Source organism: Notamacropus eugenii, chromosome 5, assembly GCF_028372415.1.
Source record: "Notamacropus eugenii isolate mMacEug1 chromosome 5, mMacEug1.pri_v2, whole genome shotgun sequence".
Taxonomy (NCBI): domain Eukaryota; kingdom Metazoa; phylum Chordata; class Mammalia; order Diprotodontia; family Macropodidae; genus Notamacropus; species Notamacropus eugenii.
The window spans coordinates 46665348-46693283 of NC_092876.1; the positions used below are offsets into that span (position 1 = coordinate 46665348).

Genomic DNA, 27936 nt, shown 5'->3' on the forward strand with positions numbered 1-27936 from the left:
ACGCCCACCCCAGACCATGGCCCCGCCCAGTTAAAGTTAGAGGGGCCAGCTCAGGATTCCAAGCTGCACACGTGTGCCCAAGGCTTACTCCGCCCCTCCCTTCCCCTCCCCGCAGTCTCATCAAGAAGGCGCATGCGCGAGTTTGGCCACGCCCCCTTCACCCTTGCCTTCCCCCACTGGCTGACCGGGCTGAGCTTTTCTCGTCCCGCCCCCTCGGCGCTGCTGCGGGCTCGCACCTCGGCCGAGAGGGGGCGGTTCTGCGGTTGCGCCGCGCGGCCCTGAGAATGAACGGGCCGTGGCGACGTCACTGCTCGCGTCACTTCCGCCCACTGCAGAACGCGTCAGGGAGGCAGTGGGTGTGCGTCGTCGTTCCCCGCGCTGGTCCCGGGCCTTCCGCTTGCTGGGCGCCTGAGAAGGGGTGAGAGGCGCCTGGGTCGCGGCCCCTCGGCTCGCCCTGCTCGTCAGAGTTTCCCGGCCGCCGCCGCCCACCTGGCGGCCTCAAATGTCAGAGCGCTCGGTCCATCGCTGCTCAGCCCCCGCTCCGGGCGGGGAGGCCAGGGCGCCCCCGGGGCTAGGCCGTGCCCGCCCCGCCTGACCGGGGGCAGGCTATGGGGGGCGTCCCCGTAGGACCCCACTGGGGCCCAGCCTCGCGGTCCGCAGCGTGGGGGAGGTTTGCGCGAGGTGACCTTCAGGGCCGTTCTCCCCGCGCCCTGACCCCACGATTGAAGGCCCCAGGGGAACCCCGCGGGCCCTCCAAGCATTGCCCCGCAGGGAAGGAGAAGCCCCCAGGGAGGGATTTGAACCCAGGCTCCCCGACTCCACATCCGCTTTAGTTGATCGGAAATGCGTGACAATTGACTTGTGGAAGCAGGAAGCTAGGATGTGTGTGTATGTGTGTGAAGTTAGTATATCAGAGGGTGTACATTAGTAATATGTATTAATACATACTGTACATTAGTAATATGTGTTAATACATACTGTACATTAGTAATATATATTACCGACAGTACCATATAGTATGTTAATATATACATATACAAACACGTTTATGCTTTTAAAGTTTGTAAAACGTTTTCTATATGTTATTTCTAACTGAGGCTGAGGGAAGTTAATTGAATCTCCCAGGGTCACACAGCTAGTAAATGCTAGATAAAATATGAACTCTGGTTTTCCTGACCACCCAGCTGCTTCATCTTGTAGCCCTTACTCCCTGTGGCCTTTTTTTATTTTTGGGGGGGGAGGGAGTGGAAGAGTCGGGGTGGGCTTGTTAAGTGTATGGTTTTGCAAGGGTGGCTCATGATCTTGTGATTTCCATGGGAAGTTCCCGTTGGTAGAGGAAGTTCTCCACTCCTGCAGATTGATAGCTTCTCTATTACTTTAAGTCTCAGAGAGTTGCCTGGGACACTGAGGTTGAGTGATTTAAATAGGGTCATGCAGAGTTAGGACTTGAATCCAGGACTTGCACAGTAATGGAAGCTCAGTTCAAGGAATGACAGAAGATCTTGTTAGACTTAAACATAGCCAGGATGGAGAATCTGAAATCAGGCTGGAAAGTTAACGTTTACACAGTTTAGAAAAATAGATATGCCCCAGTTTTCTGGGCTCCTCTGGCCATATTGATAGGAGAGAGAATAAGGGAGCCAAGTGAGATTTCTCTGTGATATTAAGTGTGGCTTTGAGGAAGTCTGCATTGTCTTTATTCATTCAGCCTCTGGCTGCTTTTCTTGTATGTCTGATTTTCTTGTGTCTCCGGGGCAAAGTTTGGGTTGGGTTGCAAACTGTGGTCTTAGGGTGTAGTAAATATGCCAAAGCAAAGTATGGCAATAACTCACAAAGTCAGAGGAAATTATTCCCTTCAAATATTTTTCCATATTCTCCGTCAGTTGCTGGACTGTCCGAACTTGAAGGATTCCTGTACAGTAAGCTAAAATCACTGAGGAGGAGCCTGCGCCTTTATAGCTTCTAGATCTGTTCCTGGATGTTAATAAGAGCTAATGTTTTATAGTGCTTTAAGGTTTCTCAAGCATTTTACATAGATCATCTCATTTGATCTGGTGTTACCACCACAGGAAACATCATCTTACCAATATTGGATTCTAAAGCCCATGAAGAAAGAGTCCAGATTTATTTTTTAAAGAGTCAAGTGCAAGAAACATTTGCCCTTTTATGTGCAAGGCACTGATGCTATAAAGACAAAAACAAAGAAGACTCCCTGTTCTCCAGAAGTTCATTAGGGGTTACCATGTTTCACAAATAAGTAAATGCTACATGACTTGAGGCTGAAGGAAGCACTAACTAGACAGATTAGGGAAGGCTTCTTGCAGGGGGTGGCATTGAAGGAGGCTTAAGATTCCATGAGGCAGGAGTTCATTCCAAGAATAGGGGATGAGGGACAGCCAGTGTGAAGGCGTAGTGATGGAATGATCAACTCAAGCAGTGACAGAAAGTCGTCTTGTTAGAATGAATGAAGGAGAATATGAAGTCAGTCTGGAAACAGTCTAGGGCCAGAATGGGAAGAACCGTAAAATTCCGAGACCCTCAAGTCCACTGGCCTTTGCACTTCTTATGTATAATGGGATCCGAAAATAATTGGGGTGAGCTTCTTTCTTTTTGTCCTGGCTCTTGCTCTCCTAGATACCTACAGAAGCAGGTAGGCCCTTCTGGCTTTTCTGGCCTTTTTAGTCAGGGATTACCACACTTGGGGGACTTGAAGTTGTTGCCAGTGATGAAATATTAGGTGCATCAAGACTCAGTTGCATCTGGGGCATCTTCTGTTCTCTACCATCTCTTACCCTAAATATCTGGTCAGTTGCCATATCTCTTCCCTTCTTCTACCTTCCCAGCATCTCTTGCCTCCAGCTCCTCCTCATTTCACACAGTTCCCACTTTAGCTCAGGTCCTCATAGCCTTTCACCTAGACTATTGCAGTATTGTGGATAGCTCTCCCCAATCCAGTCCTTCCTCCACAAGGCTGCCTCGGTGATGTTTCTAAAGTACAGGTCTGACTGTCATTCCATTATCTCTGGTGCTACATAGGAGCTCTTGCTGGCATTTAAAGCCCTTCTTAACCTCACCCTTACCCACATTTCCGGTTTTTTTATATGTTACTTCCCTTCCAATTCTTGATGATCTGGCCAAACCAGCCATATTACAGTTCTTCACACGCAGTGCCCCATGTTCTATCTGTGCCTTTGCACTGGCAGTTCCCCATGCCCAGAATGCATTCCTTCCTTATTAGGATCCCTGATTTCTTTCAGGGCTCAGCTCAAGCCCTACCTTTGGCATGAAGTCTTCACTGATCCCCACAGCTGCTAGTGTCTTTCCTCCCAAAATTCCCTCATATCTATTTTGCATATGCCTATATGTGCATCACATCTGGCACACAGCACTATATAAATGTTAGCTGTTATTATTGTCACCACTAAGTAGAATTTCGACTCCTTGAGGCCAAGGACTGCCTTTTGTCTTTGACTCCCCAATGCCTAGCACCTCAAAGATCCTAAATAAGTGTCTGTTGGAGGTTAATTCCCGGTGGAGTGGCATTACCCATTCTCACCCTGCCAGTAGTTTGTCATATTTCTTTTCATATTTCCTTTCCTCCCCATTCTGAACCCTTTATCTCAAGATGTGTATACCTCCCTTCAAGGCATGTATTGATTGTACTTTTTGGAACCCACCTATCTGCAACTGAAGTGCTTAGCAGTTTTGAGCATACAGTAGGTGCTTAATAAATGATTTTTTAAAATGTCATCTAAGAAAGGTAGTATAATAAGATGACTTATCTTCAAGTCTTTCATGGAGAAAAAGGACTGACTTACATTGTTTTTTAACGGCAATTCTGTAACAATACTTTTTGATGAATGAGTTGTTTCTATCATTTTCACTTGTTCAGTGGAAATCTGATGGGAGTTTTATTCAAACCAGTAAATTAAGACATCCTCGTGCTAGTGACTCATTATTAAGAAGAACTTGAGATCACTGTCTTAGAGATAAAAAGATAAGTAAAAATGTAACTTCAGTACTGAAACTCTCAGATACATTGACATAAACATGTAAAATACTGTTCAAGATTACGTTTTAGCTGTATAACAGGTGGCTAAGTGCTTAGCAGTCTGATCAGTTGGATTGAGTTTTGAACATGGATTGAGAAGTCCTGGGTTCAGATTTTGTTTCTGACACTTAACTGTATGAACATGGAGAAGTTCCTTAATCCCTGTGTTCCAGACAAGCTTTTAGACTTTCCTATTCGGTTTTGGATAGGTTGTGATGCACACAGATTTGTGAGAAGTCTGCATGTTCACTGTGGGTCCAGTTGCTGGGTGCCAGGAGGATACTCGCAGACAGGCATGGTTTCTGATGGACAAGACAGATCTGCATCAATAGAGAACAGGATTGAGGGACTAATAACTGACATTTAGAATTTGCCAAGTGCTTTGCATACTTTCTTTAATTTCATATGCTAATAGCAGGTGATTAGGTGTTACATTGTATGGCAATAGACTGTTTTTGAAGGTTGATGGAAGGCTATGAAGAGTTTTGATTTTACAGATAAGTAAATTGAGGCACAGAAGAGGAAAGTGACTTGCTGATTGGACAAGTGACAACCCCATTTGGGAACTCAATTTCCTCATCTGCAAAATGAGAGGGGTTGAATTAGAACATCTCTAAATCCTATGATCTGTTTCTTAGGATTAACAATAACTATAAGAAAAAACAGTAACTATAGAAAAGAGTAACTATATTACCCTAGGGTTGAATTTTCCTCTTGTATATCTTTAATAATTAGTATACTTTATATCAATTAAATTCCTACTATAAGCCAGATGCTGTGCAAGACACTGGAGATAAAAAGACGCAAATGAAGTAGTCTCTGTTCTCATCGAGCTTACATTCTGTCAAGGGAGACAACAGGTACCTATATAATATGGAATAAATACAAGATAGGAAGAATGTCAGTGGGATGATCTTCATGTAGATGATGCTTAAGATGTGTCTTGATGAGACAGATTCCATGAGATACAGAAGACGAGAGTATATTTCAGGCGTGGAAACAGGAGAAAGGACTGTGTCAGGACTGAAAGAAAAAGCCAGTTTGACTGGATTATAGATTATAGGAAAGGAAATATAGAATATATATAACAAGACCAAAAAGGTAGGTTGAGGCTTATTTGTGAAAGTTGAAGACCTTTAGAAGCGTTTATTTTTATCTTAGAAAAGTAATAGGTAGCCAGCCACTGGCATTTATTGAGTGGGGGAATAACAGTCCTATCCTTGCTTAAGGAAAATCACCTTGGCACCCGTTTGAAAGGTAGATTGGAGTGGGGAGAGACTTAAGAAAAGAGATTGATTAGGGGTCAGTTATCATAGTCTAGGCCAGAGATGATGAAGGTCTCAAATAGAATGGTGACTTTGTGAGTAAGGAGAAGGGGTTTGGATTCAAGAGATGTAGAGGTAGAAGGCATGAGATGTATTGATTGATTGACTGTGGAGTAAGGGAGCTGATGAGCTTGGTAGACTGGAAGACATAGTATGTGAAAAGACAGAAGGAATTTGAATTTGTCCTTGGAATTTTAAGAGTAAATACAAATATAGTGTGAGATAGTCTCTTCTTTTAATTTCTGTTTGGACCAGCGTGGGTTAAAAACAGTAGACACTTTGGGACACAAGATTGGAGTATTCCATTCTTACCAGTAGGGGAACCTAAGCTTTACTGACATAAATCATTTGATTCCCTATTTAAAACCATTCAAAAAAATTTTTAAGAAGCATATTTACACATGAAAAGAATAAGTTCAGTGTAAAAATGATTCTTGTAAGTCTTCAAGCAGATTAAAAGTAGCCAATATGGTGATTCTGGTGGACCTGACATTCCTTCCAAGTCAGCATGAGCCCTATTCTGCCTGTATCCTAGGTAGATTACAAGCTGCTTCAGATTTCCTCTTTTCTTGTTCGGTAGGCTGAGCTGGATAAGAGGTAGCGGATTGATTATGTTGATTATGACAAGTATAAATTTGTGAAAAGAAATACTTGCTTGATGATAAGACTGCAAATTAGTCTGTTGTCTCAGAGGGGGAGCAAGTGTAGGGATTTCAAATTTTCCCTGACTAGGGGCTTCTGAACAGTATTGGGGGAAATTGAGAGTGGGCTCATTTTGACCATTGAAAGTTTAGATTCTTTTATTGGAAAAGGCCCTTATGTAATAATTACATAAATTATTGAATTTGGACTCAGGTTGACCTTTAGCACTGTCTTGAATGCTAATTCAGGAATAGCTAACAGACTGCTTACCTATTCAGACTACAACATGACTGGCATTTTGTAAACAAAAAGTGGAGAAAAATTCGCACAACTAAATTGTGAATGCTGTTAACTTAATATTGCCACCCTTTAGATAATTGAATTAAAAAATAAGGTTTTCTACTTTGGGAGGCTGCATTTCTTGCCTTTGGTAGTCCCGTGAGCAAACAAACCCAGATGTTGTGAATAACAGCAGCTTACACTTTGTTGGAAGTACTTAGAGCGTATAAGTTATTGTAGTTCTTATAATTGAATATGTTTGTTTGACAAGTAAACTAAACCCTTCAGAGCTGGAATGAAAGTAATTGTGATAAGAACTGGGTTAGAAGTCACTTATTAGCAGAAAACATTTTAAAAAGTAAAATCATATAGTTCACCTTAAAGCTTGACATAAGGGTACTGCCCTCTCTTCTTTTCTAAAAAATACATATATTAAAATGCTGACTATTGTTGATATAAAATAGATTCAAAGATTAATTCTGAAAATCCCCCTCTAAATCTCCAGAGAGAAGTCCTTTGTATTTTTATTCCATGTAATAAAGCTTAGTCATGTCATGCTGTGAAGTAGAATTTTCTTTCTTACTAAAGGAGAAAACCATCCTTTTCTCACTAGGTGTTGTGTGAAAAGGGCATGTGTATTAATTTTAGTAAGTTTCACTTGCAACAAAATGTCTAGACATTGAATTTTTAAAATTGTATTTGAAACTCAGTTGAATTTTTCTAATCTAAGTTTTTCCTGTCATGATTCATGAGAATATATTGCCTAAACTTGACTCTCTTTAGAAATACGTAATAGATCTATTAGTTGATACAATCCTGTGAAAAAGAATATGTTTTCAAAAATGTTAATGAATAATAACATTTACTAGTGTCTGCCTGCCTAAACTCTGTATTTTCCCTAGGAGGTGTTTGTTCTACTGTCTGAGAAGCCTCTCAGATTTCAGTTTCGTCCGTTCCCTTGGTTGCAGTAAAAGGTTGAGTGAAGTAATTGGATTTATTAAAAAATAAGATTTAACAAATGGCTTCAAAAAAAGCACTAGTCATCCTAGCTAAAGGAGCAGAGGAAATGGAAACTGTTATCCCCGTTGATCTAATGAGGAGGGCTGGAGTAAGTATGCAGACAATTTCTATCAATTTATTTGTGGATTTCTTTTATGTTTTTTGATCAAAGTAAAATTTAAATCTCCACAGCTAATATAAATCTTTAATGTTAAATATAAAGCCATTGCTTTTTTACTATTCTGCATTTGGTATACTTTCTGGGGGTGGGGGACAGGATATTAGGTGGACTTCCTCTGTAAAGAAGAACATGGGGATTTATTTGCCCAGATAAGAATGAATGACTAGGTTCCTCTCTGTAGCAGTGGAGGGAGTGCTGCTCCCATTGATGAGGTTACAGAATAATCAGAGCATGTAGTGATCAAAGCATGGCAATATAATGAAATAAATAAACATTCACTATAACTTTTCACAATATCTATTGACAACATATTTAAAATGTTTACTATGTCTAACATAGTAAAATAAGGGGATGTCTTATAATACCCCTTCCAACTCTGAGAAGATTATATCTGAGGCCAATGCAAGACTCCCATCACCAAAAATCCTGTCTACAACATCCCTGACCAGAAGTTCTCCAGGGAGAGAGACCCCACTATCTCTGATAGTAGCCAATCTCACTTTTAGTTTTGTCAGGAAGTTTTCTTAGGACAAAATTAAATTTTCCTTTTTTAAAACTTCCTTTAATTTCTTGTTCTGTCCTCTTTCTAAAGCCAAGCAGAAGTCTAATCCTTTCTTCAAAAGCTTCAAATACTTGAAGACAAGTTGTCATTCCATATTACCTCTCTTGAGGCTAAACCTCCCCAGTTCTCTCACTTGATCCTCATATGGCACAATCTGGTCCTTCACTGCCCTGTTTACCCTTCCCCTTTCTAAAATGTGAAAGCTAAACCTGATAATGGTGTTACGGATGGCAGAGGAGAACCAGGTCAGTCACCTCCCAAGTCTGGACATGAGCTTTTCTTAACACAGGCTAAGATCTTAACCTTTTAGGCTGCTACATCACATTGATTCATAAGGAATTTGTTGTGCAGCAAACTTGATGTTCTTAAATAGAGGTATGGCAATCGTTTTTGTTTTTCAGATGAAAGTCATTGTGGCAGGTCTTTCTGGAAAGGATCCAGTACAATGTAGCAGAGATGTACTTATTTGCCCTGATGCCAGTCTAGAGGATGCAAAAAAGCAGGTTTGTTCTTCTTCATTAGAAATAGTTTTTAAAACACCTTTCGTTGTGTTCCTTCTGCAGTGGTTGATTAAAGAAATTTAATCATAATTTATTCATTGTTCAGAGGAAGTTTTCTGTTATGTTATAAAACATTATCAGGTGTTATCTTGTTTATTACAGTGTGTAATCAGCACAAAGCTTGCTCATTTTTGTGTTTTCTATGTCTGTACGACAACGTAATCTTGTTATCTTGCCTGTTGTTTGGCTCCTTTTTCGTTTGCTACCAAAACAAAACGGGCCACAATGACAAGGATTAGCACTTGATCTCCTGAACCTTTCTTATTCTCATAATCCTGTATTCCATTTTCAAAGGAGCAGAAATAGTTACATGTTTACTTTAGGTGGAACATTTGATAAGCCTCTGATTGGAGGAGAATTAAAATGATCAACATAAATTCATCCTATCATTTTCTTTAACTTGATATGAGAATTTAAATGAGAAAATTTCTGTATTTTTTACATTGACCTGGCTAGTGATGGCACCATCAAAATGAATTTGAAGAAACTCATTATCCAGAAGTTTGGCCTAGGGGGGAGTTACTTTTTTTGGCCACAGCAACTGATAAAGGAAATCTCAAGGGGATCAGTGTGCACACAGGAAATTTGGGGTACCTTCAGTTTGGAACTATGACTTCTGTTGAGAATATTATTTAATCAATGAATTTTTAAAGTGTTGAGAGAGAAAATAAATCTTTTTTTCTTTTAAAAACATGTTAATGACAGGTTGTAGGGGATTTGTATACTGATAATCAAATATGAAATTTGTTGATACATTTAAAAATGAAATGCTTAAAGCAAGAAGGAAAAGTCAGATATAATTTCTGTTTCTCAGGGGTTTGTTTCTACTGTGGTATTTGGATGACTTAGGACATTTGACTTATGTTTTGTAACCCAACACTATTTGGACAAAGAAAAAGAATTATATTTTTCTGATGTTTTTGGTTAGATTTTTTTTTTTTTTAATACAGAGAAATTAGGGTCATCAAAATAATGTTGTTGCATCTCAGTCTATTACATCACAGTATTCACTGTGTACTCAGGACTTCTAAATTGAGTTTGTCATTTCACTTTCTTAGAAGATTAAAAAGAAACTTTCAGAAGTGCTGTTAGGCCAGATGTCTGGCTTGTAGTTTTAGCAGATTGCTAAGTGGAATGTAGTGGAGAGAGTATTCGATTTGGAGTTAGGAATCCTGCTCTTAAGCTCTGTAGCTGTGTAACCCTAAAGAAGTCCCTGTACTTTCGTCTGCTTTGATTTCCTCATAGGGTAAAATGGAGTTATTAATAGCACTTACTTCCCAAGGTGGTGATGAGAGGCAAATGAGATGACATGTGGAAGATACTTAGTGAACTTTCAAGCACTTTATGAATGTGAGCTAACATTATTTTCTGAAAACTGCAACTTTTGAAGACATTTAGGACATTAATACTTTTGATCACTTTTCTCTCAAATTCTGGTTTTTTTTTAATGCCCTTTATAGTTTGTTTTAGCTCTCACATTTAGAATGTGAAAAATGTCATTAGAATGTTTCTCCTTAACGCACTTTTGTTTTTGAATCTTTTAGGGACCATATGATGTGATAGTCCTACCAGGGGGTAATCTGGGTGCTCAAAACTTGAGTGAGGTAAAGTCTAAAGAAATTATTCAAGAATATTTATATTTCATATTTTTAGCGTCATTAAAGTCTTGGAGGGAAAGTGATTTATAGAGTGTAAAACTCCATAATAATATGGAGTTCTAAATTTGCTTACATCTTAAAAGTAAAAGAACATTTAAGAATGATTAATTTTTTTTTGTACAGTGTTTCTAAATCCTAGTTGTTTTAAATCCTATTTGTGTTTTTTATAGAGAGGATTGATTTGTGAATTAATGACTACTTTATGTTACTTTTCTTTTCCTAGAGTGCAGATGTGAAAACCTTGCTCAAAGAACAAGAGAAAAGAAAAGGCCTCATAGCAGCCATTTGTGCAGGTCTGGCGTATTTTTATCTTGCTTTAAAAATGTTGGTTCTCTAAAAGCCCTGGGAAGAGTCTTTCATTCTGATGGGTTTGTTCTTAAAGGTCCCCTTACTCTTTACAAATCATAAAATAGCTTGTATGTTCATTTTGTGTACATTTATGTATGTAAATGTTTTCTCTGTTAGATTACTTACTCTGTCACTCACTTAGGGTAGGGCCTGTTTTACTTTTGTATGCCCAGTGTTTAACATAGAGCCTGGCACTTAGTAGTTGATTAATAAGTGTTGGTTGATTGATTTTGACTTCAAGGGTAGAGCTGGAGTTTTTTGCTGTTTCATAAGTTAGCATAGGTGTTTCCTGATTCTATAGAGAATTCTTCTACTCCCTTTGTCATCTTTTTTCCATGTCCTTGGCTTAGGTTCTTTGAAATTGAATAATGTATTTGGTTGAATACCAAAGGAAGAAGTTGTGGCACTGTGGTGTTAATTAAAGGGCTCACCCTGGCAGATGATCTCTTTGCCAAAAAATTCAGTTGTCACACAGCATAAATCTGCCGAAAGTAAATTCATTAACTGTCCTGTATGTGACCTTTAGTTTTATGAGTCTAAATTGTAATCTTTCTACTTTTAGTGACTTCTCATTGGAATTTTTCTCACTGCTTGGAGCAGCTGTTTTTGTTTAAATGCAAAATGACAAATATATTGAAAACATTTCATTGTCAGTACCTGACTTCATACAGTAAACCAGACCTTGGGAGTTGGCTTCCAATTCTACCCTTGACATTTATGTTCCTGGACAAGTGGCTTCACCTTTCCAAGCCTCAGTTTTCTCCTCTGTAACATGGGGACAATAAATGTAGTTCCAGCTTTCCAGAGCTGTGAAGGCTAAAAGAATGCACAAGTACTTTATGAAGTGCCCGATGAGGGGTAGCTGTCATTACCACCAGAGTGTGGAAACAGAAAACTGGCTTTTATCTGGCAGTGCACATTTAAGGGAGGAGACTACAGAGAGGCATGAGGTCTATTCTTTGAGTATTTTAGCTTTTCTTTTTGATTTGGAAGAAATGCCTAAGAATGTCTGCAAAACTTGACTCCAGAGAACAGTAACAGACACACCCAGTAATTGAGAGAAGATGAAATCCAAGTGTCACTGATACCAGAGGTGTGCAGTAGGATCTCTAGCTCACCTTATCTGGTATCTCTTTTTTTGATCATTTGTATATAAACTTCGGAGGTGGATATGGCTAGTAGGGAGTTAAAACTTGCGTTAAGCAAGAAGATAGGTGGTAAGGAAGCCCCCAGCTGCCCTTGATGAGTTCAAGTCAGCAGACTGTGGATGGCCCAGTGAGATGGCTGGTGTTGTTAACTGGTAGTGATCTTTGCAAGGGGAGAGCAGAAGAGAGGCCGTGGCACTGGAGGAGGGCAGATGACCCTGTTGTCAAGAAAAAAAGACTAGAACCAGAATACTTTCATCTAGAATATACTCAGATTAGAATGAGCAGAATTGTAGAATCCCCAGTCAGAGGACCGGGTAGTGAGTGTCTTGGCAAGTGGTTCTCACTTGATGGTCCAGAAAGAAGCCCTTCACCATCCTGCTTGCCCTCCCTTTGACATCTTACTACACAGCATGAATTGTCCTTCCTAAAATGTGGGCCCCGAACTCAGCACAATGCCCCAGATGCGGTGTGGGCCAAGCAGACAGCGGCAGACTCTTCTTTCCTTTGCTCTGGAAACTGTGTCTCCTTTAAGGGAGCCAAGATTGCTTTAGCTTTCTGGCTGCTTTGTTGTACTATTGATGCATGTTGGGCTTGAAATCTCCCTGGCCTTTTGGATGAATTTCTGTCTAGACATGTTTTGGTTCTCTCACTCTTGTACATGTGAAATTGAGTATTTGACCCTAGGTTTAAGACTCTATATTAATCTCTTATTAAATTTCATCTTACTAGATTTGGCCCAGTGTTCTCACCTATTGGGTTCTTTTTTGATCTCCACTCTGTCAGGCAATAGCTTTGCATAATTTGTCAAAGCATGCCTATATGCCTTTATTCTAGCCACTGATTAAAATGTTAACACAAGAATAAGAACAGATTTTGATCCCTGGGGCCTTCCACTGATTACTTCCTTACTAACATCACTACATTAGTGACTGGTTTTTGGGCACAGTCATTTAACCAACTCCGAAAAATAAGCCACTAAAATAAAAACAAGTACCTCTGCATAAAGACATTAACTGGTGAGACAGTGCGGTGGCCTTTTACCCTCTGAGGATCAGGAAGCACTCAGAGAGATGGTCAGTGTAGAAAACAATTGGAGAATACTCACACTGTTCTCTTAATCTTGCATTCTTACACGTTTGTTTGTAAGGCATTCAGCAATGTCTTTGCATCTCAGTAATACTTTGCATTGTTCAGTATCACTTAAAAATCTACTTGTGTTGCCTGAGTATCATCTGTGACTCCTCCATTTTAAATTTTTACTTTTTTATCCATATTGTATTTGGTCTAGTCACATGGTGTTACCAACACTGATTAGTATTATTTTATAGCACACAAAAGCATCGATTTTAACTTTATTATATGATGGTAAATGTCTCACCGACATTCAAACATTTTATTAAATGCTCTGTATTGAGGTGTCTCATGTTCGTGAGTGCTGTGAAGTTTGTTGAATTGTTCTGTCTCCTCAAGGAGATTTTCATTTAGATATTAAGGCAAGTCATAGGTATGAAAGCTCACTTGAGGCAGAAGTGCTAAATAAAATGAGAGTTGTCAAAAGGCAGTGTGTTTGTGAATCATGGTGAGTGAGCAGTAGAGATTGAAGAGAGGCCAGCCTCGACCTCTCTGTGCCCACCCGTTGGGAAGAAGGGGAGAGCATTCAGGAAGGAGAACCAAAACTGAGGGATCCAGAGGAAGAGGTAGTGCTGACTACAGGCTGTGTTTTGAGGGGTTGACCAGAGTGACCCTTGAGTTGTCTAACAGCTTCATGAGAATCGTCACAAGATGGCGCTGTGGAACTTTGTATCATGGCCCCTTTTGTTCAGGTCTGCTTTTCATTCAGTACCACTGGTGTGCTGTGGCTCCAGTTATGTTTGCAGAAAGTGCAAATTTAAAGATAACATTGATCTCTTTTCTTTCACTTTTATTCATTCAATTCAGCAAGCATTTACTGGACCTGCCATGTGCAGGACACTGCTAGATGTTGGCTGGGTAAGATACAAAATTAAAGTAAATAATTTTTTCAGGCATTTTGGGCTTACAAACTTGCATATTTGCAGAACGGTGATTTCTTTTTGAGATATTTGCATGTTATAGCTAAGTGGAACCAAAAAAAGGGTATTCCATTGAATTTAGTAGGAAGAATTTGGAATAAATTTATTACCAATCAAAAAAATAAAACATTTTTTCCTGTCCTAGTCATAGGGTTATAGCTGATTAGAATAAGAAGGAACCTCAAATTATCTAGTCCAACACCCTCATTTTTTAAAATGAGAGGCAGTTGACAGATGAATAGATTTCTTTTAATCTTTAAAGAGCTTTGTTTGTGTAATAATTGTGAATCAGGGCCTATTCTTGCAGAGAATGTAGCTACTTGGGCATTTGTTTGGTCTTCTAAATCTGAGAATCAGCTGGCTTTCAAGTAACTTGTAGGGGTATTATGTAACTATTCTTTTCCTGGGAATTAGATTGAGATGTGAAAGATTAATTCATCACAGTAATTCATGTTTCTAGCATTTTTAAATTTGAAAAGCACTTTCCTTGCCACAGTCTTTTTTTTTTTTCATTTTAAAGATGCAAATTCTGAAGCTCTGAAGCATTGCATGACTGGCCCATAAAATCACAGAGATTAATAATAGTTTAAATTGGGATTTTGAACCCAGGTCCAAGCCCAGTGCTCTCTTTTCTACAATACCTCCTCCTTATGGATAGCTCTTCTCACTTACACTGAATGTACGAACTTAGATCAGTTGCTTGAGAAGGAAACTTTCATGTCTGTTTATTTGGGATCCCAGACCTTACATGGACATGAGAAAATGTAGCTAGAAAAAAAAAATTAATTATACTATTCTACCCTTCTATAAAGTGTCTTAAATAGAAAATACCAAAACCAATTCTTTGTGATTCTGTGAATGAGAAAAATATTGAGTTCTAGATGTCCTTCTAAAAAATGCTTATTGAATCCCAGCATTGGGAAGCACCTTAGAGGCCCAAAAGGCCAGTCCAAACACTCAAATAATATCTCTGACACAAGTATTTATCCAACCTTTGTTTGAATTCCTCCAGTGATGGGGGCCTCACTGTTTTCAAAGTTATTGTGCTACATTTTTGGGCAGTTACATCAAGGAAGTTTTCCTTATTTTGGCCTGAAATCAGCCTCCCTAATTTATTGGTTCTAGCTCAGCTTTCTGGGGCCATGGAAAACAAATATTAGTCTTTCATGTGACAACTCTTAAAGTGGTCTGTGATGGCCATTGTGTCTTCTACCCCCAAAGTCTTCTCTTTTAGGGGTTCAGTGTCCCTAGTTCTTTTAGCCAATCTTCCTGTGGCATGGTGTAGTGTGAACCTGGGTACATCCCCTAACCTCTGCCTCAGTTTCTCTGTTTGTAAAATGGGACTTGCCTCCCATGGTTGTTGTGAAGATAAAATGAGATAATATTTATAGTGCTTTGCAAACCTTTAAGTGCTATGTAAATGCTAGTGATGATGGTGATAAGAGCTGGACTTGGAGTCATAAGAGATTTGGCTTTGTATCCTGACACTTCATAACTGTGACCATGGACCAGTCTTTGGGCCTCACCTGTATCACCTCGAAAATGAAATTGATAATAGTTGGAATGTCCTAGAATTGCTGGTGGTCAGATGAGATTGTTCATGTAAAAGCACTTTGTGAACCTTAAATAATGCTAAGCATTATTTCTAGTCCCCTCACACAGTTGGACTTGATTTCAGAGAACTTTAAAAAAAAATTCTTATGCATGTCTTCTATACAAGCTATTTAATTTTTATTAATTTTAGAGATAGTAGTATCAGTAATGCGGTTCCTATTTTAATATACAAACACTGTCATCAGAAATGTTATGAGTAGAAAACAGTTCAAAATGGGGTTCGTACAGATGGCAAGATCTTCTCGATGTAAATGTTGGCAGATGTTTTGGTGCAGATTGCATCAAGTCCCAAGGTACTACAGAACTTCTTTATTGAATTTTATAACCGCTTAAGACTCCAGCTTTAAAATCTACAAAGGAAACTCTAATAGTTGAAAAATGCATGCTATCCAAACTATAATAACGTAGCCAGATAGGTAGTATTGAATTAATATTGTTCTCAGAAAGATACTGCAGATAAACAATGATCTGGGCCCAGAATTGGAAGCAAACAAGCAGGATTGTATCTGGGAAATTGCAGATTTGCTGATCTCGGAAACAAAAGCTCGCCTTTTAAATGCCAGGATTCTCTCAATAATTTGATGACTAATGGAGTATCACTCTGAAGAATCTCAATTGCAATTGACCTAAAGGGCAATAGGGAGACATATGGTAGGTGTGGGTGAGCTTCAGTCTGTTAGCAACAGTGACTTGTGTGCAAGAAACTATATAAGACATACCCCAGAAATACATGATCAGTAAAGGAAGTGAGCCAGTGGTGTGGTGAGAACAAGGAGTAGCTTTAGTGATACATTGGATGGTAAGAGAGGAGGTGGAGGAGAAGGCTACTGGCAGGTGGGTGGATCTTTGAAGCAGGATTTAGGGGAGGACACACACCAAGAGCTGCATATGAAGAGAAATTATGGGAGGTTCTTGGGTAAGAAACTCAAAGCTGTGAAGGGACAGATGGTATTTTTATCTCTGCTACCAATTGTGGGCAAGGGATTCAGAAGAGAGGCAGATTTGGGAAATGAACAGCTGGTTACGAAGATGATGTCTGAAAATGGGATCAACATTTGTGGATCATGGCTTAAAATATAGGAATGGCCGACTCTTGGACAGAGATGGAATGCACCAAAAGAAGCTGATAAAAATATGTTTGCCTGGAGTCTTGAAAATCTAATCAGAAAAGTGACAATCTAAGAAAAGAAGAAGAGAAAAACCTGCCTCCCTTTGTTCACTAAGCTGGGTACCCCAGATTAACAGAAATTCATAGAAAACTAAATACAAGGAAATTGGCATCTGCAAAACCCACAGCCTCTGATATCTGTAACAGTGCACCACAAATACGCATAATGTGCAGAGTGACCAGCTGGGGAATATTTGAGAGAGAGCTGCCTTTGATACCTGAAGAGTTGAAATCGGAGCCTACCTCTTTTATCTGTGTGACCTTGAGCAAGTCCCTTAAATGCTGCTTCAATTTCCTATGAAAGGATTAGCAGAGGATAGTGGAAAACATAGGAAAATATGGTTCGTGATTAAGAAATGAAAGAGGCCAAAAGCTTGTAAACTGCTCAGAAGCTTCACACCTCTGTATTATAAATACATTCTTCACGAAGAGAATGGAAAGGAGGGGATGACCTAGGCGGATGAAATCACAGATCCTCTGCTTATTGATATAAATTTCTAGAAGAAAGGATTAACCGAGTCACTCCCTTTACCCTTGTTCACAATTTTTCGGTCAGTAGCTTGTTGAAATAAGTCAGGTTGAATCTGCTGTAATTGTATGCAGTGTCATCTCATCTCTGTTCTTCTAATTTGGTATTGATTTTGACCTTTTGCTCTTTGTGTGGTCTCACTGCATCAGACAGCTGATTCTGAAATGACATCCTCATCAGTGATCATTGGTTTCCTGTCAAGATGTAGTCTTTGTGTACGATATTGTTCAGCATTTCCTATGCTGACTGTTTAGGCATGAGACTTCTTAGTGGTCTGTAAATTTTCAGTCCTGAACTATTTTTTTCTTACACATTTTTCATAATTCTTTGCTGTGTCTACTTTTACTGAAGTCACTGAGTTGTGAAGCCATAAATTGGCCAGATTTTTCTTTTATTCAGGATGTTTGTAGAACTTCATTATTTTTTCCTTTGCCATAAATGATGGTACAGAAGTACCAATTTGGCAACCACTAACCTGTAACCTACCTTCTCATTGCTTTAAAATCTTGATGAAAATGGTTGCTTTATGCATACATCAGAGATATCTTTGATTTAAAATGTGAGAGGAAAGCAAGAAGGCTTTTGGAGATTTTCTCCAACAGATCACATCTTTATGTTTGCACAGTTGACTGAAACGTATAGAGAAAATATAAGATCTTACTGTTCTTTGGTTTCAAAACCAAAACATGGTAGAACAAGTGTAGGTTTAAAGGCCTCCTTTGTGTAACAGGGTCTTCTCACTACTTATATTAAGATCGTAGGGAGTCTATGATAGATGCAACCAGAGATAACTGTTAATTGTCCCTGATTACCAATGTTAAGTGAGGCATTAAATGGACACGTGCTTCTCAGACGGTTTTACTGCTCTCGTAGAGGAGGGCCTGCTCAGTTCATGTGAATCAGTTTCCCGTAGATGAAGAAATACCCCTGACTGCTTCCTATGGTGGATTACGTTGTATAAGGGGCCTCCTTTAGGAGATCCAGGGTCACTTCAAAGAGATCATCCTTACAAGTTATGCACAGTCTTCTAGGTAGATGTGTAAAACGACATACTTCCCAATTTATGATGTGCAATAAGATGTGCCTTGCATTTAGCACCTCAGGCTTTGACCCAGCATGTAAACTCTAGACATTGATCTGGGCCCAGAGCGAAACAGAAGAGAGTAGACTGGATTGCATTTGGAAAGTAAGATGAAGCTTTCTGTAATCATTAGCTGCTCCCTAATACAAAAACTCATCCTTCTAGTGATCCACAGAGTAATAGTGATACACATGCAGAGTAGCAGGAAGATGCAAAATATTACTGACCAGGACATGTACCCAAGAAGCAGTATGAATTAATCAGGGAAATGTAGGCTTAGGAGTGCCGGAGGGCTAGGATGGCTGTCTGAACAAAGGAAGTTTACCCATCTCCTCCATACCTAATCTAGCAAAACCCTGAAATTTATACCAGACCAAAGAATGAGCAAGAAATATAAGAAGAAACTATAATAAGCAACTTCTAGCCCAAAGCTTCACAAAAAGTGGACAGTTGCAAAAGGAGCTGCTAGTAAAGTCAGTACAAACACAAACAAGCCTCCCCGACCGACCATGGGCAGCCAGAGACACATCGCCTGCAAGGCTTTGGCCTGAAAGCAGCAAAAAAGTGGAGGACTTGCCCCAAGAGAGCCCAAGGGTGGTTATAAACCCCAGAAGTGTCCTGGTGCACTAGAGTACCAGTATAGGTGTAGCAGGGACCTGTACAGGTGTGGCCTGGACCAAGACAGGTCTCCAACGGCCTCAGTGCTCTTTTCCTGAGATGCCAAAGAGGGCCCTAAAGATCAGTGCTCTGGATGTGGACTCCCACCCTAAGGAGCTGGACATCGTCATAGGAACCCAAGTGATCCAGGGCAATACCAAGTAGGGCTAACCTCTCCACCCAAAGGACAGTGAGGGATGGAAACTTACCCTGGCACAGTCTAAATTCAGGAACTAAAGTTGAGATAAACTAAAGAACACACCAACCACTATAAAAAGGTATTGCAGATCTCGAGGTCTCTCAAAAAAGGAGGAGGGATCAGTTCCTTAATTTTTAGCAGGCTCAAAGAGGGGAGAATGAATTTTTCACAAGGACTGCATGAATACCTAGAAGAAATGAAGCAAGAGATTTTAAAAATCAAATAAAAACTTGAAGAAAGAAACAGGAGAATAAGTAACTTAGAAAAGAAGGTGATCCTTACCCAAATAGTGGATTCGCTAAAAAGTTCCATAGACCAAAGAGAAATCAGTAACTTCATGAGATAGCAAGAAATATTAAAATAAAATCAAAAGATTGAAGGAATAGAAGAAACATAAGATATTTTCTCTCAAAAACAGGGTCAGGGAAAATTAATTTAAGAATCATTGACCTCACTGAAAACAAAAACTTGGATGTGAATTTCATGACATCATAAATGAAACCTTCTCAGATCCATTAGAACTAGAGGGCAGAGTGAAGATACAAAATATTCGCTGTCACCTCCTGAAAGAAACTGCAAAGGAAAAATCCCAGGAAGGTCAGAGCCAGAATCCAGAGCTCCCACGTCAAAAGAATTCAGGCCTCTAGAAAGGAGCAAATCCAGTACCAGAGTCAGGATGTCACAAAATCTAGAACCTTATACCAAAAAAAGAGCTCATCTTGAAATAAGGTATTCCAGAAACTAAAAGATACGGGCTTACAACCAAGAATTACTTGCCTTGCAAAGCTGAGCAGTTCTCTTCCCCCACTCCCTCTGGAAGGGGAAAGAAATGGGTCTTGAATGACAGAAGATTTTCAAGTATTTGTGATGAACAGAACTCTGCTGAGCAAGAACAATGACATGCACACAGAGCCTAGATAAACCTAGAAAGGTAAATTTATTTGAGCAAATGGAAGGAGTTGTATGATTTTCTTGTGCTAACATTCTAACAGGGAAAAAGAAATAAGTATCATTTTAGGACTCTAAAATCTGCAAAGTATGGAGGGAAAAACAGGTCCTCGGGTTCTGAGGGGAGAGAGAAGGGAAGAAAAAAGGAGGAATGTACCAGGGTAGAAAGGAGAGAGAAAGGGGTGAAGCTTAGTGTTCTCATAGAGTTTATACAAGATGCATGTACAGATACGGAGTGGGCGTCTTCAAATAAATCTCTCTTATTATCTGAAATGGACAAAGGAGGGTTGTGCACACGTTTGGTGTAGACAGACTCAGACTCAAAAGCGAAACAATCCAGGATGGGGATGGGGTGGAATTAAAAGGGAGGGAATAGTGGAAGGCAAAATCAACTTCCTGACCCTAAAGTGGGGAGATTAAAAGAGAAGAACTAGAATCCTCGGGGGGGGGGGGGGGGAGTATCCCATTCCCCATCATTCATTAGGGAATAAGGGAACAAATTCAGTGTGGATGTAATGGAATATTATTACTGTGTAAGAAATGATGAAAGAGACAATTTCAGAGAATCATGAAAATGAACTGATACAAAGGGAAGTCACCACAACCAGGACAATAGAATATATACAAGGACAACCCCATTGTAAAGAGGACTTTTAATGAAAAATGTTATCCAGTTCCTGACAGAGAGGTGATGGACTCAAGTTCCAGAAAGAGACATACATTTTTGGACACGGTCACTGTGTGGTTGCATTTTACTTGACTGCTTAAGTTATAAGGGTGTTTTTGGTTTCTCTTTTAAAAATTGAGCGTAGATTGTTGGCAGTATTGATGCCCCCAGAAAGAGCCATTTAAACATTTTTTCAATATCTATAAGAACAGAAGGAAGTTCAGAAGAAAACAGGACAGTTTTGAAAATAATATGTATTTGTTTTAAAAAAAAAGCAATATGAAATGCAGATTTGTGGTTTCATACTTTTTTGTTCTTCTGTGTATATGAGAATGCTTTTCCTTTGGTGTTTTAAGTTTGGAATTAAAAATTGTTTTTGAAGTATGTACTCAGAAAAGGAGGTGGGTGGTCACATATCAAGACTGAGAGAAGGATAACAGCTAGCCATCTTGAATGTTACATTCTGGTACTCATGAAATGGTAAAAGTTCTGGAGGAAGGCCACTGGTGCATTAATGGGGCCTCTGGGGAGGGTTCCTAGCAGACATGAGGATGAGAAAGATGGGTGGTGATCTGTTTCTGTAGACAAGGTAGACACATTGAGATAATGAATCCATTCAAGTCAATTTCATCGTGTTAAATTTGGTCCATCTTGCCATACGGAGAGCTAAAAAAGTGATAGGCTTGTCTTCATCCAAATCAGTCAATAGTTTTCATCATTATATGTATTATATTTTTGTTAGCTGGCAGGTCAGGAATGTCTCAGTTTGAATCCTGTCTCCCACATACTGACTAGCTGTGTGACCCTGGGCAAGTCATCTCTAAAAGGAGAGTCACAGTGACACCTATTTCATAGGGTGGTTGTGAAGGTCAAGTAAGATTATATATGTATATGTAAAGTGCTTTTGTAAACTTTGAAGTGTTTATATATGTATGTTTGTATAAAAATATGATTTATTGTAATATTGATATTGACTAAAATGTTAGCTATAAAAATCTATCTTGTATCTCATTCTAAGAAAGAAACGTTTTTCTCCTTTTAAATTTTATATAGGACACTATATTTTAGGCTCTGAAACTTGAATTTTTTTTCTTTACTGTAAACTCAATTACCAACATTCACATTTACACACACAAAAAAAGGATTGTATGCAAAACTACGAACTGCAAATACTTTTGAATTTTTTAAAAAGTATATACTAAATATAACATGAAGTAATAAGATTGCTTCCCGTGTCCCTTTCTGAACATTTTTTTCTTCTGTGCATTTAAGAAATTGTGTTGATGCCCTTTTTCCCTTTTAGGGGGCATTTCTATCACTGTTGAATAATTAGCAACCATGTCCATCCCTCCACTGTAACAAATGTAGTTAAAACAAACCAACACGTTAATACCTTGAGTCCCTCACCTTCTGGCCAAGAGTTGTTTCCTCATCAGTCTTCTGAAGTCTCATTGGGCACTGGTGATCAGAGTTGTTCTGATGTCTTTCAGAATTGTTTTCCTTTTCATTATTGTGGTCACTACGTAAACAGTTTTTTATTGTTGCTCATTGTGCTCTCTATCAGTTCATATGTCTTCCAGTTTCTCTCGGTTCATCATTTGTTATTTCTTAACAGTGCAATAAATGTTCCATTCAGCTATTTCCCAAATGATGAAACACCTGTATGGTTTCCAGTTCTTAGAAGACAACCATAATAATGCTGCTGTGAATATTTTTGTCCATGCAGCTTAATGACATTATTGGCACAATTCTCAGTTTTCTAGGATGGTGACATCAAGTCACAGCTTTGCCAGCAGTGCATTAGTCTATCCATCTTCCCATAGCTAGTCCAACATGGGCCATTTTCATCTTTTGTCATCTTGACTAGTCTCTAGAAACAAAACTTGTTCAGTTAAAATTCTTGATCTGGGCCTTCTGCAATTTTTATTTTGTTTTGAAGTTTTGATATTGCAGTTACAAAAATGGTAGTTCAGTATTTGTTTAGTAATCCTTTAAAAACTGACCTGTTTTATAGGACCTACAGCTCTCTTGGCTCATGAAATAAGTTTGGGAAGCAAAGTTACAACCCATCCACTGGCCAAAGACAAGATGATGAAAGGAAGTAAGTGCAATTGTAGATTTTGTGCAGAAAATGCCGTCTCAAAAATTCAAAATGGAGTACACCCAAGTATTCTCTAGGAGCTCCTCCTGTGCAGAAATGGCTGAACTTTCTTCTTTCACCTTTGTTCGTTTTTTTTTTTGAAAGGCTGTAGAAATTATAGTACGTGGGTAAAGAATGGAGTGTTTCTGTAGTGAAATGGAAGGTTGAGGAGGTGGCTGAGATGTGGGTGGAAATCTGACAGGACACTTTTCCTGTGATTGGTTTTGACAGATTCACAGCTATGTTGCAGACTAAAAATAATGGGCTTAGAATTTTAGCTACTTGGATATTCAAGTTTAAATTCTTGAACCCCGAACAAAGAATTCAGAAAGGGCCACCTTATCATTAGTGAAATTGCAGAATAAAGTGGATCCTTCTCAGAAACCAGCCTTCTTTGGTGGGCCGTTTGAAATTCAAGGGATTTGGGGGGGATTTCTGCCTGGGACTCAGGCCGTGTGGTGATCACATCAGATGTATCTTAAAAATGGAGTCTCCCCATGGTCACAAGAGTAATTTCTTCTTTATTACAACTACAGTTTGTTAAAGAGGAAATTTAAATGTAAAAACATTTAAAATTTTAAAAGTTGTGAGTTTAATTTTTAGTCTTAATGAGCTTTAATTCTTTTTGAAAATATTTTTATTATGAATTTAATCACTGTCCACAAAAACAAACAGTCTATGGAATGAAACTCCTAAATAATAACTGAACTGTTTCTATTTTGAAATTTTTAACAATTATAAAACTTTGTTTTCTTTGTGTCTTTTTCCAAAAATTTGCTGCCATGGTGGGGTGGGGGGCGGTTCTCAGCAGGGTTTGTTCAATGATATCCTTGGGATGGGATTCTTGGATCTGTCCTTTTCTTTTTTCCAATTTTTTAACATTTTTAGTTAAAGTTTTGAGTTCCAAATTCTCTCGCTCCCTCCCCCCTCCCTGAGACAGTGAGCGATCAAATATAGGTTATATATGCGCAGTTACGTAGAAGATTTAGATGGCTCGAAGAAAAGAAAAGGAAATGAAAGAAAGGGGGAAATAGCAGGCTTCAGTCTGTATTAGTCCTTAATAAGATTCCCTACAAATTTATGTCAGGGTGTAAAATATAGAAATGCTGTGAGGAAAGACTTTAACGATTTGTTACTTTATTAGCCTGGAACCCCCTGCCCAAATGCAGGGTACAGTCCCTTTATGTATCTGAGAATTGCTTTAGCTTGGAGTTTGATCACTCTGTGACCCACCCAGTATGGAAGCTCCCTCTCTAGACTTAGCAAGGCAAGTCCTCAGACTATGCCTTGGCTTTGTCACCAGCCCACGCTTAAAGTACTCCCAGCCTGGTAGAACCTGCCCAAGCCTGGGCTGTCCTGGCACAACCTTTGAGAACCAGGGTCTCCTGTAGGCCACGCCTTAACGAGGCATTGGAGGAGGACCTTTATGGATGAAGGTGGATCATAGTTGCTCCAAATTTATAATGATCTAAACTAATTTGGCATGCATGTGATTAGTCAAATTGGGGATTAATCAAATACATGCTAAATTCTATTTCGCTAGACTCACTACTAGATAATAACAAATAGGGAATTTGGTTTTAATTTTAAAACCAGAGTTTAAGTTTCCTATTACCTAGTGTTGACTCTATAGAGAAATAGAATTTAGCATGCATTTAATTTATGCCTAATATTACTAATCACGTACATGCCAAATTATCCTTAAAACTTGGTCTTAAAACATTAAATGTCTAAAAACAGTATGAAAAGTTTAAAAAAAAAGCAATTGGAGCTCAGTTGTTTAGTATTGAGGGAGGTTTTTTAGGCCTCGAGTAACTAGCACAGGGTTAGCTATAGGGTTTACAGGGTTTGGGGTTATACCAATAGTGCAGAATTTCATAGCTCAAGAAGCAGATTTCTAGTTCTCTTTATCAAACTCTGTTTTCTATGTTGCTAAAAAGAATGTCACTGATAAAACTGAGAAATCACTAATACAATTTTTATTCTTAGTTTATTGCTTTTTCTCTCCAAGAATTGAGTTTTAAGGTATCCAAATTGCTCTGGAAATTTTGAACTTTATTATTTTAGTGAGTATTTTTATGTTGAGCTAATAAGAAATAACTTTTGCTTACAGTTGTAATTCTGTTTTGACAAAGTTGAGGAACATAAAACTTGTATTTTATTTCAAAGGTTCTTTAAAACATAATGTATAATGTATATAACTTGACAAATGTTTAGGAAGGTGGCATCATAATGCTTATTTATTTAAATCCACATAAAGTTATTCAACTCCAGTAGCCTCCAGGATCAAATGTAAAATCCTTTGTTTGACTTTTCAAGTCCTCCATAAGGTGGCCCCTTCCTGCCTTTCCAGTCTTCTCCGCCCCCTCCCCAGTGACACTGGCCTTCCTCCACCCTGCCTGGATGCTCTCCCTCCTCCTCTCAGCTTCCTGGATTCCTTGACTTCTTCCAGGTGCCAGCTTACGGCTCATCAACTCCAAGAAGCCTGTCCCAGTCCTTCTCAATCTTAGGACCTTCCCTCGGAGACTGCCTCTGTTTACCCTGTATATGTCCTTGTTTGTACAGCATGGTTTCATGTTGTCAGATGGTGAGCTTCTTGAGAGCTGCTGTTGGTTCATTTTTTTCTGTATCCCCAGTGCTTAGCCCAGAGCCTGGCTCACCATGGGCACTTAATAAGTGCTTGGTGACAAGTGTGCTTTGCATTTCCAAAGAATGACTGATTGGGGAGAACTCAAAAGACAAAGCAATACCCGAGACACCAACCAGTACTCTAAGAGATAGTCTTGCTGTATTTGATGTTTATTTTGAGAAAAGGAAGTTGCTGAAATTTCTTATGTATGTTTTTTAACCTCCCAGCACCTCCACATCCCAAAGTCTCCTATGACAAACACTTAAGAGACTCTGTGGTCCCATTTCAGAGGCAGCTCTGCCCTATCATGGAGTCAAGTGTGGGGATTAAAATTTGATCTTACCAATTTAGACTTTAACCAGTGGAGTGAAAGAATGATTAATAATTATTATGATTTTTTAAAACCACAGCATTTTGAGATAGGTCAGTACTGTTAAGAACATAATATTGTACAGGTAATTAAATACACATTGAACACTAACAGTAGGTGCTGTGGAGAGTCCAAATAAGAAATCTCTGATTTTGTGGCGCTTACATTTCCGTGAGGCAGAGAAGATGAGAGGAGTATAAGGAGAAATGCAGGAAAAGGTACAGAGGAGGAAGAAATCATCTGCTGCAAGTGGGAAATAGGGAAACCTTCAAAGAGGGGGTGGCATTTGGTTTAGATTTTGAAAAATGATGGTAGAAGGGCGTTCCAGGCAGAGAATAGAACAGGCGCTGATCCACAGAGATGAGAAATGTTCTAAAAGGACAGCAGCTTTGTCAGTTCCTGCTTCCTGCCCATCCTGTTGGCTGCTGGAATCTATTCCCAGTTCAGAAAGCTGCAGTGTCTCCCTAGTGCCTTCAAAATAAAATAGAATCTCCTAAATTTGGCCTTGAAAGCCCTCCGCACTTTGGCCTCAGACTGCCTCTCCAGCCCAGCTTCATTCAGTTCTCCTCACACACATAAGTTCCAGCCAAAGCTGGCCCCCAAATAAACTCTCCATACCTTGCCTCCAAACATTTTCCTCCCTACTGGCTTCTCCTTCCTTATCTCTTCTTCTTAGATAGTCCCTGCTCATCAGGATCTTTGCTGGTGTCCTCTCCTTCCCCAAATTCCTTTGTTTCTCTAACTTATCTTGTATCAGGTTGAATCCCCAGTTAGAGTGGATACTCCCTGAGTACAGACTTAATTCTTTTCTATCTCCTTTGTACCTGTCATAGCCCCTGCACGTAGGAGGCCTCAGTCTGTAGTCACTGGATTTAATTGGCTGTTTGTAGAGGACGATTTCCATCGAGATTTCATTTCCTCATTTGTAATTAGCCGTGGTCTTTGGTTATGTTTCTTTCTAAGTGTTAGATGTACCTTCCCTTCCCCTAATCTGTGTCTTCTATTTCTTCACTCTCTTCCCACATTACTGAGTCTTCTGCAGGCTATAGGTGTTAAGTAAGTGATCTTGGCTGACATTGGGGTTTTTGTACGATATTTGTAAGAAATCATCCCTATTAGAATAATGGGTAGAGAAGGCTGGCACTGTCAGCTGTGGTGTTCTGAGTGATCTAACTAACCACCCCGTGTCCTGTCTTTATTTTCCATTTAAAGATCATTACACCTACTCGGAGAATCGTGTGGAAAAGGATGGCGCCATTCTTACGAGCCGAGGTCCTGGAACCAGCTTTGAGTTTGGGCTTGCGATTATTGAGGAACTAATGGGAAAAGAAGTAGCAGATCAAGTGAAGGGTCCGCTTGTTCTTAAAGATTAAAGCAAAAAGCTTTCTTGATTAATAAGCTTAACCCTTAGAAACTGCTAATATTTAAATTTTTTTTGAAATATGAGAAACAGTGTAACATCATTTGAAGAGTAATTGTTCTCAAGGATTACGTATGTGTACCAATTGCTTTTCATTAAGTTATGTTCAAATTAAAGGAAAACTTAGAAAAATGTCTCCCTGTTTGATAATGTGACTGTGGTGACAGCTGCCTAAGAGACTGAAGACAGCTGGATGCACATGTGGCTACTGCTTAGTCTCACGCTTTCTTGTTCACACATTTCTGGACTTTGTTGGCCAAATAAAATACAACATTTGGAAAATAATTAGTTGTTATTCACTTTTGTGAAACATGGAGCCTGTTTACAACAAGCTTGCCTTTCAACTTCATGGCATTTTTTCTCAGATGCAATATCTGGCAATTGAAATATTCAGTAGCAAGCATTTTTTTACATAAACGTTGACTGATGAGAGTAAAGCATAAGTTTAGCTGCTTGAATAATGAAATATTTTCTTATAAAAACAAGGGACTTTAAAGGACTCAATTTGCTTTTCAGTGACTAGTTGGAAAAAAGTTATCTATAAAAAAAAATTCCTTTGTGGAATACATGTGTTTCAGCATCATTGTACCTCTTTGTAAAACAAATCATGTTTTTCCATTTCCTTGTATTTGAATACTAGACTGTTCTCTGCCCCCTTCTCTCACATCAGTCCCTTCAGTTCTCTTCAGTTTGGATTGAAACCTTTTGAT

The 27936-nt window shown here is 39.2% G+C and overlaps 1 protein-coding gene across 1 annotated transcript; it reads left to right on the forward strand.

Moving 5' to 3' along the window:
- The first annotated feature begins 160 nt into the window (after nt 1-160).
- PARK7 (Parkinsonism associated deglycase) lies at nt 161-27511 on the forward strand. The gene is made up of 7 exons (XM_072608754.1): nt 161-418; nt 7200-7405; nt 8441-8542; nt 10144-10203; nt 10481-10550; nt 22682-22768; nt 27019-27511. The coding sequence occupies exons 2-7, from the start codon at nt 7316-7318 to the stop codon at nt 27177-27179; spliced, it is 570 nt and encodes a 189-aa protein (XP_072464855.1). The 5' UTR covers nt 161-418; nt 7200-7315; the 3' UTR covers nt 27180-27511.
- The last annotated feature ends 425 nt before the right edge of the window (nt 27512-27936 follow it).

What these genes read in the sequence shown, in the direction of transcription:
- PARK7 (XM_072608754.1), top strand. Translation starts at nt 7,316, where the DNA reads ATGGCTTCAAAAAAAGCACTAGTCATCCTAGCTAAAGGAGCAGAGGAA. An exon ending in TAGAGGATGCAAAAAAGCAG is followed by an intron (nt 8,543 to 10,143) that starts GTTTGTTCTTCT and finishes TGAATCTTTTAG; the next exon opens with GGACCATATGATGTGATAGT. An exon ending in GTGCTCAAAACTTGAGTGAG is followed by an intron (nt 10,204 to 10,480) that starts GTAAAGTCTAAA and finishes TTCTTTTCCTAG; the next exon opens with AGTGCAGATGTGAAAACCTT.